This window comes from Falco cherrug, chromosome 1, assembly GCF_023634085.1.
Source record: "Falco cherrug isolate bFalChe1 chromosome 1, bFalChe1.pri, whole genome shotgun sequence".
NCBI classification, from domain to species: domain Eukaryota; kingdom Metazoa; phylum Chordata; class Aves; order Falconiformes; family Falconidae; genus Falco; species Falco cherrug.
The window spans coordinates 115,619,870-115,633,703 of NC_073697.1; the positions used below are offsets into that span (position 1 = coordinate 115,619,870).

General features: G+C 38.3%; 1 protein-coding gene across 3 annotated transcripts; it reads left to right on the forward strand.

Moving 5' to 3' along the window:
- The first annotated feature begins 61 nt into the window (after window positions 1-61).
- On the forward strand, window positions 62-13,062 carry LOC102059933 (fructosamine-3-kinase). Of its 3 annotated transcripts, XM_014284616.3 has the most exons (7): window positions 62-313; window positions 548-656; window positions 6,233-6,384; window positions 7,706-7,797; window positions 9,003-9,085; window positions 9,979-10,101; window positions 10,991-13,062. In XM_014284616.3, exons 2-7 carry the CDS (start codon window positions 576-578, stop codon window positions 11,327-11,329), a joined length of 870 nt encoding a protein of 289 aa, XP_014140091.1. In that variant the 5' UTR covers window positions 62-313; window positions 548-575; the 3' UTR covers window positions 11,330-13,062. The 3 variants fall into 3 exon arrangements, with proteins under 3 accessions (XP_014140091.1, XP_014140090.1, XP_005444757.1); XM_014284615.3 differs by having other exon boundaries at window positions 62-656; XM_005444700.4 differs by lacking the exons at window positions 62-313; window positions 548-656 and adding an exon at window positions 678-5,197.
- Window positions 13,063-13,834: the final 772 nt, after the last annotated feature.

Below are 13,834 nucleotides of genomic sequence, written 5' to 3' on the forward strand. Positions count from 1 at the left end.
CTGTTAAAAGTCCCTTGTCTGTTAGACAATTATGGTCATCAGAGATGTTGATGGGAAAGTGATCCTGGATTTTAATCTGGAGCAGTGTGTCACTGAAGAAAACAGCAGTCAATTGGTTAGAACCCGTAACTGTTTATTTCCATATGCCTGCATAATAAAGTTAGAAGTTATTTAACAAAGTCCTTCTGTTTACAAATCTTTAACAAATCAACATGTTTATTTTGCTGAAATACCTAATTACTTTTTATCATTAGAAAGTGAAAAGTGATACGAAGTTGGATTTTCTGTCAGCCATAGACTTGAGTGATAAATGGTAAGTCTTCAAACATCACCTTTTCCTCATAGAATTGAATCAAAATATTTTTGTGATTGAACAAAAATTGTGTTGTACAGAAACAAATGTATTTAGAGTTTTAATTTAAAGGATATTATGCTCAATTTTTCAAAGCAATTTTTTGCTACAATTGAAAATGGAAGGGGTGTAGAGAGGAATACAAATGGAATGCAACAGCAGGCTTTACTGTAGCATGGCTCCCTTTGTTTTGAGTTCTTATAGAAAGCGGTTGAATCTGGGGATGGAGAAGGGCATGAAATCTTCACTTCTGAAGGCAGGCAGCTGGTGGGCCCTGAAGAAGAAATTGCCACAGTTCTGTAAAGTATTATTTTTTTTTTCCTTACGTATTGTATGGTTCTGCACTGCTCTTAGAATTGTTCTCTTTGATCATTTTGTTACATTATGTGTTCCAGGCATGCCTTTGTTACTCATCTCTTTCTCTGGTAGTTTAAAGCTAACATGTCTTGCTTGTCCTTCTTATACACCCCTCCCTCTTGGCTCCCTGTGTACATTCTAAATTTGGTGAGCGTGTTTCCTTGTGCCCATGCTCTCATTCTGTGTTTCCTGGTTTTGTATCATAATTTTGCTGACTTTCCATTCCTGTTTCGACAGGGGGAAAAAGGGTAAAAGAACCACTGAATTTTTCTTAAATATATAATGTACATGTATTTGTATATTGTAAAGCACTGGAATAAGCTCTCGTGAGGTTTCTAAGTCTCGTTCTCAAGGTGGATCACAATGTAGGTGTGGCATATGCAGTCTAAAGCATCTCAAGTTTCTGTTGAAACCAGATCTCCCTATACCTGTTTCTTAAAGTAAAATTTGAAATGAATTCCTTAGGGAATTAGTTAGTGGGTTGGAATATGATTATGTGTAATTTTAACAATATCAGCCTCTGCCTTGGAGAGGAGTTAGTGGAAGGGAAACTTGGAAGTCTGGACTTGGTGGTTAGGATCATGGAGAGTTCAGGTTGGGGCAGACCTCAGGAGATCACACAGTTCAATCTCCTGCTTCAAGCAGGATGAACTATGGCGACAGGCCAGGTTACTGAGGTGTTTGGTCTTGAAACCCTCCAAGGATGGAGACTGCACAGCCTCTCTGAGCTTGACTGTCCTAATTGTGGATATCCATCTAGTTTGAACGTCTGTGCAAGAACCTGTATTTCTGCCGAATTGCTTATAGTTCTTGTGTACCCTACATTTCATGGTGATACTTTGTTTTCATTCTTGTGGACTGGTGCCATCTGCAAAAACTGCCCGCCCATAGGACTGCTGCACTGTTGTACTGTTTTTCTTCCTGCTTTTCATCCTCACTGCCATTCCAAAATAGATCTGGTGATTTTAACTGATGCTTGTAGCAGAAATAAAAGCAGGTGGGAAGTGGTATATAATTGGCTTGTCATGCAGGCATTGACTGTGACAAAAAGATTTAAAGGGAAAATAAATTTCCGATAATTAAGCTACACCAGAATCACAATAGTGTTATTATTCTTTGTAAAATAATATAAATTACTCTTCAACATATTTTCCAATGAAATCTCAAAAGAATTCTCTGAAATCTCCCAAGACGTGGTTGATACTGCATACAGAGCTACAGCCTGTGCAGTTACGCTGAAGATCAGATGTGTAGGTTTAAAGGAACTCTGAATCATTTGTCCTTGGAATAGCTCTTTACTGAGAAACTGTAACTTCTGTCAAAGGAAGGGAGGTTTTTATTATGGAAAGTCTTTCCTTGCTCTTGGCTTACGCTGTTCTGTATAGCTGCTTTGTTTTCCTGTGATTCTTTAGATCCTGTTACTCCCAGAGGAGCAGTAAAACGGTCTTTTTTTTCTCTGTCGGTATGCATGGGGTATCTGTCTTCTGGCCAATCTTTGAAAAGAAACGTATTAGAAGCAGTTGTGAGCAAAACGGTAAGAAAAGAACTAGAAAACTGAAGAGTTACGAGCGTAACGCTGAGGCTTGGTCTCAAACCGGGAGCCCAGCAACACCGACGGGGCCAGTCCTGCGTGACTCCGCACCGTGGGTGTGGGCCATGGTACTGAACGCGCAGGGGCAGCCGGCGCTGCCGTGTGCACTCAAGCGCTCTGAGCCCCTCTGGGATGCTTTTGCCTTGTTTTCCCTCCAGCATTTGAAATGATACTGTTCGAAGTTGCTAGACTGGAAACAGTGTGAACACATGTGTTGGGAAACCAGGCCTTTCACCTGTGCGTTACTAGTTAAATATTGATCCAGCGTGGAAGGAAACAGAAGGCTTTCCTATCTCTTGGCTACTATGTAAGTGATGCAATATATTTGGAGTAACACAGTCCTGTGTCTGGTTTAACAAAAAATGAAATAAAACGTCAGAATGCTGAAAGAAGTGTTACAGTCAGTAACTATTGGCATCTTCACTAGAAATTGTAGGAGAGAAGACCATGGCATACTTGACTGCAGAAATTTCGGGTTCAGTAGTAATATTGGGGATGAAGATCTATTCTCCTTGCTTGTTTTGGTTTTTTTGGGGGGCTTTTGGGTTTTTTCCTTACAGGTAAATAGTGAAAGATACCCTAATTCATTTGTCTATGCTCATTGTAATTTATTTTGTTGTCAAAAAACTTTATTTCTTTTCCCCAGATGCCCTATTGCAACCTAGAGTATGGTTCCCTCCTTTCAGCAGTTGGAGGCCATTGTTCTAATAGTAGGGTACTCTTCAGGGCTTCATATGTCCTGAAATTCAAATTGCTTGGTGTTTTCACTATCCATAAGTCAGTCATATGAGTCATTTTAACTAATTGCCTCAAACGGTCTGAGATCTACAGCCATAATCAAGTTCCTTTGAGTGCATGTGCACTCGTTTACTGTGATTTTATGTACGTGCTGAGCACTTCTGCTTTAAGCTTCATTTGGTTCAGGCACAGCTGTTTGCTTTAGCAGCTGTGGCTCACTTTCTAGGCACAAATTCTCCATGAGACTGTATGGACAAATTACCTAAGACTCCTACAGTAAGTGCTGACTCTTCTTCTCTACCTCTCCCCAACATTACTTTCTGCAGCTCTGTTTTGTGAAAATCTGTTTTACAGTAAGTATACCAGTAATGTGATGATCATAAAATATTACAGCTGGACTTTGTAGGATTGCCAAAGCAGTCACCGGTTACTTTAGACATATAACGCAAACATCCAACCAAGATACATAACATCAAATGTGGATTCTTACTGTTTTTGAATACTCTTCTGTGCTGCATCACGCTCTGATTCCAGGCTGAGCTGCACTTTTCCAGCTTGTGCTTTTACTCTATAAGCAATACCCTGCTCAAATAAATTGGGATGTTAGAAAAGTTCCTCCTTCATTTGTCTCTTTGAGGCCTGTGTTCCAGCTGTTCTGTGTACCATAAGGAGCTATGTTCGGAGAAATCACTTGGTTTAGAAACAACTTGTGCTGTACCAGTATTTTTCACTCCGTTTAGGACTGGAGCCATTTGTGAATGTCATGAAAAGCCTACCTAATGAAGCCAGTATTAGTCCAGTAATCATTCCTTTCTCTGTCAAACCCAAATAGCTTACATGAATCAATGCAAACAGTAGTGAAAGAGGTGAATGAAAGCAGGTGCAACAGTGGCAACAGAATCCAGAAATTCCCTGGGGAGCTGGTAGGCTTTGCTTCTCCAAGTGAGAACAAGAACTGCAGTCTTTTCCATGGATTGTAATGTGCTAGGAGTTGGTCATAGCCACCTAAGCAAATACGTGTAATCTGCATACAGACATTAAAACAAATGTTGTAGGGTCTGGGTTACGATAACATGTTTTAAAGGTTTGATGATTTATACCAGAGGGTGTCCGTGCACTTTACAAGTATGAAGTGATTGAATGCAGCAGTACCCAAGGGATCTTCTTTCTGTGTGTTAGATTGTGAAAGGAGATAAAAAAGGGAAATGACATCCTAAAGATCTTGTTAAACCTGGAGAAGCATAAAGGAACAGTATCCTAAATTTCTTTATTACCAACTTGATGCTTTTTCTATGAATTTTCACCTGATGATGTCCAGCCCTGAGCACTTACTATTTCACCGATTTGAGGGCACTTTCAGGCAATGAAAATCTTTTGACTGCTTCTGAACTACGCCCCAAGAAGGGAAAGCGTTCTAAAGATCTTAGTGATGACAAAAATACTCCAGTCCACACAAAGAAACTACAAGCAGAGAGAAAGACCCACCACCCTTTCTACATATTTCTGGTGGCTGACTTACGGCCGGCAGCGTGATCTAATTACACCCGTACGGCCGGCAGCTTGGGTTTGCATACCCTGAATAACCGCACGACAGCACGGGTGCGCGACTTGTAGTGTTGCGTTGACGCGCCCTCTGGTGGGCGAGTTAAAAATGACCGCTGCGACAGCGCGAGTGGGGCTTCGGGAGGGAAAACGGGGCCAAACTACAAATACCAGCAGCTCATCACAGCTGAGAGAGGACCCAGGACACACCTCTCAATTTCATTGTAGCAAATATTCCTAAAGATATTTATTTTTCATGTATGCCTATGGGAAACAAAGCATTTTTTGAAATGTTATCTCTGGATTTACATTTGGTTGTTTTTTTGGCTGCCTTTTTTTTTTTTTTTTTTTTTTCCCATTTGGTGGGTGGCCCTTACTACCTCATAGCAGAGTGACAGTGAAAGAAGGACCCAGACCTTTAATCTTGTTTTGCACTGGATTTAGCCGAAAGCAGCTGCAGCAGCCTGGAAATTGCCATGGAAAAAATCCTTAAAACGGAATTGAAAACTTCTGTTCTGAAGGCATTTGGAAGCTCGGGAGGAGGATACATTAGCAAAGGCCAAGGTTATGAAACAGACAGTGGACGAGTATTTGTTAAGATCAACCACAAACCTCAGGTTAATGCTAGCAGATATTTAACTACTAATATTGCATGTAGAGAGCTTTTTATTTTAAAAGCACCTGATTGTCAGTAATTCAGACTTCTGCATTTTCAGGCTGACTTTTAATTATTCCTGTTTTCCTTTCAGTTTGTTTTTTTTTTTAAGCTGTAGTCTGTTTTACATCAAGTATTAATGCATCAGGTTTGCTTAATGAATAATGAGGTGTAATGCAATGCGATAATCGTCAACAACAGGAGTTGGCATCGTGGTATGTGAAAAGGAGGCTGAGTTTTTGTAGTTTGTAAAAGCCTAAAGCTGAATTTGCATTCACTGCATTACTTCTCATGTTTCAGTTGAATAGTGGGAGGGAGAAAACTGCACCAGTGCTAAAACTCATGTATTATTTCTAAAGCTACAGAGACTTCAAACTTCCCCATTGCTTTTGGTATTTCTAGCAGTGAGATTCTTGCAAATTTTCAGGCAAAGCTCCTGACTTTTTCTATTATTAAATGAATACTCAATTGCTTTTTATAATAGCAGAGTGCATCAGAAATTTGCTTTATCAATATAAATAACATCCTAAAACTGCTGTGAAGAACAGCATCTTTACTTCAAAAATGCAAAGTGCAGGCTTAATATTTGTGCTGTCATCTCTATCTGGCTGCCATGGATCCACATGGGAAGGAGAACCAGTTTAAGGATTCAATCTTTCACTTCATTTAGTAGTGATCACCTGTGGTTTTGAAGGAGGAGGTCTTGGTATTATCCCCAGAGATACTGTTACATCTAAGTAGTTTGGTAGTAGTTCCATAAGCAGCTGGAAATCATGGTGAAATGTGATGTATCCTACTACCCTGGAATGAATTTGGGAAACAAGTTAGAATTAAGGTATTCAAGTCTCCCTTTTATGGACTGAAACCTTGCTGCAGCTTGTGTTCTTTTATCAAGATGAATTAACTCCTTGGAACGTTGTAAACAAGGCTGTTTTTCCTGAAGTGCTTGTTGCAGACATCCATCGTTTAGCCCAAGGATATTCTTATTCTTTGACAGGCTAGAAAAATGTTTGAAGGGGAAATGGCAAGTTTGGAAGCTATTCAGAAAACCGATATTGTAAGAGTGCCTCAGCCTATTAAAGTAATTGACCTACCTGGAGGAGGAGCAATGTTTGTCATGGAGTACCTAAAGATGAAGCACCTCAACAAGTACGTCTGTACATCTTTCTTTTTACTATGTTTTGGGGCATATCTTCTTATGCCTTACAGTCACTCAGAACTTTCTGAGAACAACCTCTCTGTTTTCTCAGACTTTGTATCTGTCAAGTTCTGTGTTTGTGTATGTGCATACATATTAAAAAAAATATGTTTCTGTGTGCGTGTACATACACCTTCCCCATATTTTGTTCTTCCCTGGTTTTTCCCTTCTCTGCAATAGAAATGGCATACTCTTGCTAGCCTAGAGCTTTGTATGCTGGTCCACGTGTGCTGATGCTACTAAAGTGAGTGCGGTAATGGCTGAGTTGAGCCCACCTTTCCCTCGTGAGATTTTTCATGTGAGTTTCTTTCCCAGCCTATCAGTTTTCTTTAAACTGACAGCCTTCTTATGTTTTTGAAACCTCTGCTTCTCTAAGTGTAATCTTCAAGTATGATTGAAGTCAGTCAACAAGGTCGAAGGCACAAGGGTGAGGAAGAAATAAGTGGATAGATAACATGAAGTTCTAGTTCATTTATCAACGAACCTGAATGTGGAATTCAGGAGTCACGGGCTCCTGAACATAGGCTTTCAGGAACTGTCTGCTTTGTTCCAGGCCTCTATGGGAACACAGGGATATGGCTCTTCTGGCGGTTGTTTGTCCAAGCTATCTATTTTTATTGGGAGAATAATGGCAGTTCCACAGCCTCCCCAGCTAGTCTGTTCCAATCCCTTCCACTCTTCCTAGGAAAGTTTTTCCAATGGCTAATCTCATTCCTCCTGGTTACAATTTTAAACCCGTTATTTTCTACCTACTCTGGGTATGGAGAAGAAATTAGTTTCTGTCCTTGCAGCTCCTGTTCAGGTATCTGCACAAAATATTTTAATTGTTTTTCAGTTGTCTTGTCTTCTGCTTTAAGCAACCTCAACTCAGTCCTTGCTATGGTTTCTTTTTAGACTGACTATTATTATTGCTGCTCAGCTGATCTTGAAGTATGAGGCCCAAAAGTAGACACCATGTTCTATTCTCTGCTTATTAATGTGGAGCTGATAAGGATTACTTGATCCTCCTGCACTCTGTGCTCCTGTTTATACAACCTTGTGTTCCGTTTACCTTTCTTGCAAGAGCACTGACTTAGGTTCGTTTTGTCATGTTACAACCCATTTCTTCAGAGTTGTCTAGTCATTTGCTCCCTGTTATGTACTTCTGAAGTTGATTGAGGTTCCATATTTGCCCAAAATATACTTGGTCATGTTTCATTGAGATTTTTCCTCCCCCGTAATAATTTGTTCGCTTGTCTTGTTTGAGTTTTGATTTGGTTTTTGATCCTACAGATATTCTTCAAAGCTTGGAGAGCAGCTAGCAGATCTTCACCTTTATAACCAGAAACTTGGAGAGAAGCTGAGAAAGGAGGGAAACACAATTGGTAGAGTATTGATATCATGTACTAAATCAAAAATGAAATAATTAATTTGGCTGTGGTACAGTAGTGCATTATACTTGTAATAATAATTAAATACTGGGACGCTCTTTCATGACGTACGTCCCTCATGTCCCTATGCCACACTTCTCAAATGTACATTATATTTATATAGGACCTATAATTACTATTACAATTTTTAAACGTATCATTTTAACCTTTACAAAACTAAATTAATTTTATTTTAATTATTCATTTTGTATATACTTAGTTTCATAAAACTATGTGGATACTGAAATTCAGTAAGAAGTAGTGCTAATATTTGATAGAACTTTCAATATTTCTTAAGTCAAACTGAAAATTTGGACTACTTGTCTTTTTCAGTGTCAGCTGAACCTTTCAGCCTCATGTACTATCAACCTCTTAAAATGTTCTTGATATTACAGATATCCTCTCTTTTTGTTTACTGTTAGTTTAGGCAATTGTTACAGAATATGGTCCCAATTAGTAAGCCCATAATTAAGTTCTCCTTTAAAGATGTTAGGGATGACATTTTTGAACTCAAATATGTAGCAAAATATACAACAATTGCTGTTTCTTGAAGACAACTGTAATTCAGCAGTGTAAGGTTGTGATCCAGTTTCTATTAACGTAAATGAAAACATCTTCCATCACTCTTTGGAAAGTGGATTAAGGTGTAAGTGGAAAAAAAAATCAAAGGAAGCTATACAAATAATTATTCTTTTAGAGTTGTTAGTATTAAGAACAGAACCACCTGTCTGTATCTGTCTTTCCTGTGACTTCCCAGGTTCTACTTTTAGTAGTAGACATATTTTAATCCATTATTTTTGAGTGAAGGCCTAATGAAGGTCATAAATAATCTATGAATTAAAAATAAGCTGTATTTAATGACAACAGGTTCAAGTGTTGGGACAGTAGATTTTGAATGTGGTGTCTGGACTCTGTTCCTGAACGTCTAACTCATTTATACAAAGAAAAGTCACTAACTGTTACTAATTGTACCTCCATGTCCATTCAGTATCAAGTTTAAGAGAGTTCTTTCCATCTTTAGAGAGGGTTGTGACCATGAAATAAGTGTAACTTACTGCTTAAAATTATTTTGTATGTCTGTTCTCTGAAATTTAGTTCTGTGTCTGCAAACTTTACCATGTAAGGATCTTGAAACTCCCAATATTTATTTTGTTTCTTAGGTAAAGGAGCAGGACACTCTGAGTCTCAATATGTGGATAAGTTTGGATTCCATACAGCCACTTGCTGTGGTTATATACCACAGGTATGTTCCATGCCTGTGAAAGCTGACACATACTCATACAGTTCTGTAAACTCCTTATCCAAAAGCTTGTTTTGTTGGCCTTCAGCTTTATGATGACAGTTTTGCTTTCACTGTTCCATTCTGATCTGACAGCAGGGGAATATGACGGCTATTCAACATACGTGGCTTGCTACTGTGCATGTAGCAAGCAGACACAGTGGATCGAATTAAGAATTTTAAATTATGTGGTAGTTTTTAGCTTAGTGACACTTAATAAAGCAAGCATCCCTTCACATACTATGTCTTTGTTTTTGTTTTTTCTAAATCCCTACTTCATGGTCCTCGAATGGTAAAATCCACTACTCTTAGAGTAACACATGTAACACATCATGTAAGACATTGGAAAGGGCTCTCAGAGATAAATCAGTCATTTGCTGGCTTTGCACATGGTAGAATTTCATTCTGCTATTTAATTGAATGAACTTCCAATATCTCAAACTCTTTGCTAATTACAACTTTTCACAGAATTAGAAACACATTACCCAGTAAAAAAATATGAATTAATAAATACTTTTGCAATTCCAGAAAGATTTTGGAATATAATATGGAATAACTGAAATGATCTCACCAGAAACTCTCCATCTAAAAAACATCAGGAAAATGTAAATGAATGAAAATAGCCAGAACTTCAATTTGGATCTCATGTTAAGAGACAACCTAAGCATGGGACAGGGCATCACTCCCAAAAGGACAATTGACGAAATGTCTAATAACATTGTGCGTAGGTCATACTAACATTGGCTACAGCATTGTGTCAGCATTGAACATTTTAACTTGGATATCTATGTATTATTAATACTGACTAAGTATATGTTAAAATTGTTTATTACAAACCTCTGTATCATATTTTCTAGGTGAATGAATGGCAGAACGATTGGCCTTCCTTCTTTATTCGTCACCGACTCCAAGCTCAATTGGATTTGATTGAAAAAGATTATGGAGATAGAGAAGCCCGAGAACTTTGGTCACAGCTAAAAGTATGAACCACAGCTTAAATCTGCTTTTCAGAATGTTAGAAAATATACATTAGTGGAATTTTAAAGGTGTTTTATAAGCTATTTGCATAGCTTTTATATATATATAAAATGCATATTCATTGTGAATTATATATATTTTATATATGTATATAACACCAGTACATGTACTAGCTTCACAGCTGGTCCAACAACATTGTCAGCTGAAAAGAATTCATGTTGCTCTTTCAGTTTTTCAATAGACAGTGAAAATAAACCTGTAATTCAGCACTGACATTTGCTTCTTCGAATACAGCTAATAATAATAATGTGGTAAATCCTGTCTAAGAACTTGGTGTTACAAAGCAGTTAAGATTCTGCTGTCCAGGCAGGTTGGTTTGGTTTTTTTTTTTTTTTTTTGTCAGTTGGTCCAGGCTCACAGCTGCGACTGTGGTTCAGGACACACTCCATGCAGCACTTGGAAACCCACCAGGAATGTGTTCCTCGGCAAGCTTACATCACAGATCTGTTCCTTAGTTCTGCTTAATTGGTACAGGTGTTTACTGCTGCCCTTTTTTGCCACTGAAACATTTTAATTCAAATGAAATTTGTTTTATTTCTTGTGATGGCCAACACTATTCATGCCTAGAAACAATACATTAATACTAGGTGTTGATACCAGACTGTGAATTAAATGATTTGCTAAGCTCTGTCAAGAACAATCAGGACTGTTTATTACTGGCTTACAGTTTAGGTTTATGCTTGTAGCTATCAACTTCAAAAGCACTCCATGAGGACTGAAAATAGGCAGTAATTGACTAGCTTAGTCTCTTACATACTACAGTACTTTATTTTATTTAATAGTTTCTTCAAAACTCTTTTAATGGTTACATATTTGTTCGTGCTTTTTCAGCTAAAGATTCCTGAAATGTTCTGTGACATCGAAATTGTTCCTGCTCTCCTGCATGGGGACCTGTGGGCAGGAAATGTGGCGGAGGACGACTCTGGGCCAATTATCTTTGATCCTGCTTCCTTCTATGGCCATTCAGAGTTTGAACTGGCCATTGCTGGAATGTTTGGGGGGTTTAGCAGCTGTTTTTTCTCTGCCTATCACAGTAAAATACCCAAAGCTCCGGGATTTGAGAAACGAAACAAATTGTATCAGCTCTTTAATTACATAAACCACTGGAACCATTTTGGGACAGGATACAGGGGATCTACCCTAAACGTAATGAGAAAACTTCTAAAGTAACCAGATAGGTTTGAGAAATTAGTAACAAACAGCGCCTACTTACCAGAAGTAACGCAAACTAGGAATTAATGTTGATGGTAAAACACCTAACGTGTAAAAGGCTTAGTACACTTTTGAGCCTCACTAAATGTTAAGAGTGATTGTGTAATTTTTAACATATACATTAGTTTACTAGCACAGGTTTGTATGCTGCTGAAGGAAAAGACTGCATTGTTTGTGAAGAGTCCACTAGGTTGGAAAAGTAGCATGACAGTCAGCCTAACCTCACTCTCCGTAGGGAGTCTCACTTCATAGCTGCTCTGTTTCCACGGTTTGCATCTTGCCACGACTCCTGTGTCTCTACCAGCAGTTTGTTGTTGAGAGCTACTGTTGTGGGATTGCGGTGCTTGAAATAATAATCAGTTCCTTATGTCTCCCCTCTTTTATTCTGTTTTAGTTTTTTGTCTCTGTGTCCATCCCCTTTCCCCTTTATATTTCTGTTGTCTTTCCCATGTTAAGTGTCCTACTTGCAAAATTTAAATCAGATTCTATGAATCTGAAAATGAAAACATTCTCTTTTTGCTTTTAAAGAGTAGACAAAGCCCTTTGGACTGCACTTGGAAAGCGTGTATAATTAATATAATTTCTAATATGTATTTTAATTTAATGTAATTTACTTACATGCATTTGTTTTTCTCTTGCTACGAGAAATTTAAATTACAGTGGTATTTCCTAAAAAGGATGTCTCTGTAGTTCCTCGCTAATTAACTGTATGGTCAGAAAGCGGGTTGTTACCATATGAGTTTGATAATAACATATCATAGTTTTAGTATGGTATTTCAGTGTGTTATACTATGATAGTAACATATTTAAATAACTTTGTAAAAAGATAGCAAAAAGTGGGAGGGAGGCTTAGTGTTTTGGTGATGAGAAAGCATCTGTGGTGCTGGGTGGTTGGTGCTTGATATATTTTCAGTTTTATAAAATGATGTACAGTAGGCAAAGCCAGTCTGTTCTGCCAATGCTGGATTATTGAAGGAACAGTGTCAAATTAGATGGCTTTGTAATGTTTTATAATGTTCCTAACTGCTTTATTTTTACAGAAAACATAGGCAATGAGAATGTGGGGAGAAAACCATGCAACAGAGATGTTGGCATACAGTGTGAGCTAGAGTACATTAGCAAATCCATGCTTTTTTTAAATGGAATAAAGTGGTAAAGAAAGTAAATAAACATTTGTTGGACTGCACTTATATGTGAACTGGAAGATGTAAGCAAGGATGACTGAACTTATATATTTAGGCTTCAGACAGCTGTCATGACTAATACCTAAAATGTTATATTAAAAAATGCTTAAATTGTCTACTTTTTTCAGCTTTAAATAGCTGTACTATAAAGATTTCATAAAATTTAATGTTGTAATTGAGATAATATTTTAAAAAATGCATTTCTCTGTAAATATAATACAAACAGTTAAAATTTTTTACTTCCTTTGAATTTGGGCTACAATTAGGGTGAAGCTGTCACAGTGTGGTTATAATACTTAGTACAATTATAACAGTGGAGAAGTGGAATAAGAGAGTTAGAACACAGCTGAAATCATAGCTGATATCTAGAAGATCCAGGTCTGAGGAAGCTGGTATCAAAGTGCATGTGTACTAGAATTTATGAATGTTAACAGAAATACATCTATTACATTGGAAAGGACATGTGAACTTAAGCTCCTTCTCAAATAAAATACATTGCAGAAACTAGGTATTTGTGATTGTGGTTTGCTTTAATGAATTTGGGCCTGCAGATAAGGGATTTGGGTGTGGCTGGAGTTGCTGGATACTGGGAAAGAGCAGTTACCTGTCCTAAGGTCCTGACCAGACTGAATTCTTCCTGAATTTCCTTTATAACCAGCGGAGCTGAAGGAGCACCTCTGAAGGCAACTCATCTCGCCCTGACCACCCATTTCAGTTTGGCAGCTGGTCTGATCCTTTGAGTTTATTCTCTGTGAGGTTAAAAAGATAACCTGAGGTGACTTAGTCAATGGCTAATTCAGAACCCAGCTTTACTTTTCTAGTGTTGGTGACATGTCAAGAGAGAAGCGGAAAAGCAGTGCTGTCATCTGGTAAAATATTCAGGGGGAAAGTGTGTGGGAAAGGAAGTGGAGATGTGGGATGTCTTGGGCCGAAATACGATAAAATATCTTTCCGAGAAAACTAATGGGAAAGAATATGGCATGAGAGATAGTAACTGCTGTGAGGGGGTAGACGTTTGAGTCGTCCCGCTCCCTTCCCTTTTTTTCTGTAGTTGTAGCTTTCAGCATTCGATTTTTGTATCCAGAATTTTATAAGGTTTAGATAATGAGTTATTATGTTAACCATATAATAGACAGTTTTGGCGTGGCTAGAGTGAGAAATGGAGAAGGTCATGGATAACGGTGTAACCCAGGTGCCTTCCACACGCCTTTTGTGCCCTGCGCAGCACTGAGAGCGCTGCGGGGGCGCGGGCAGGGCCTGGGCCGCCGCCCAGCTCCAG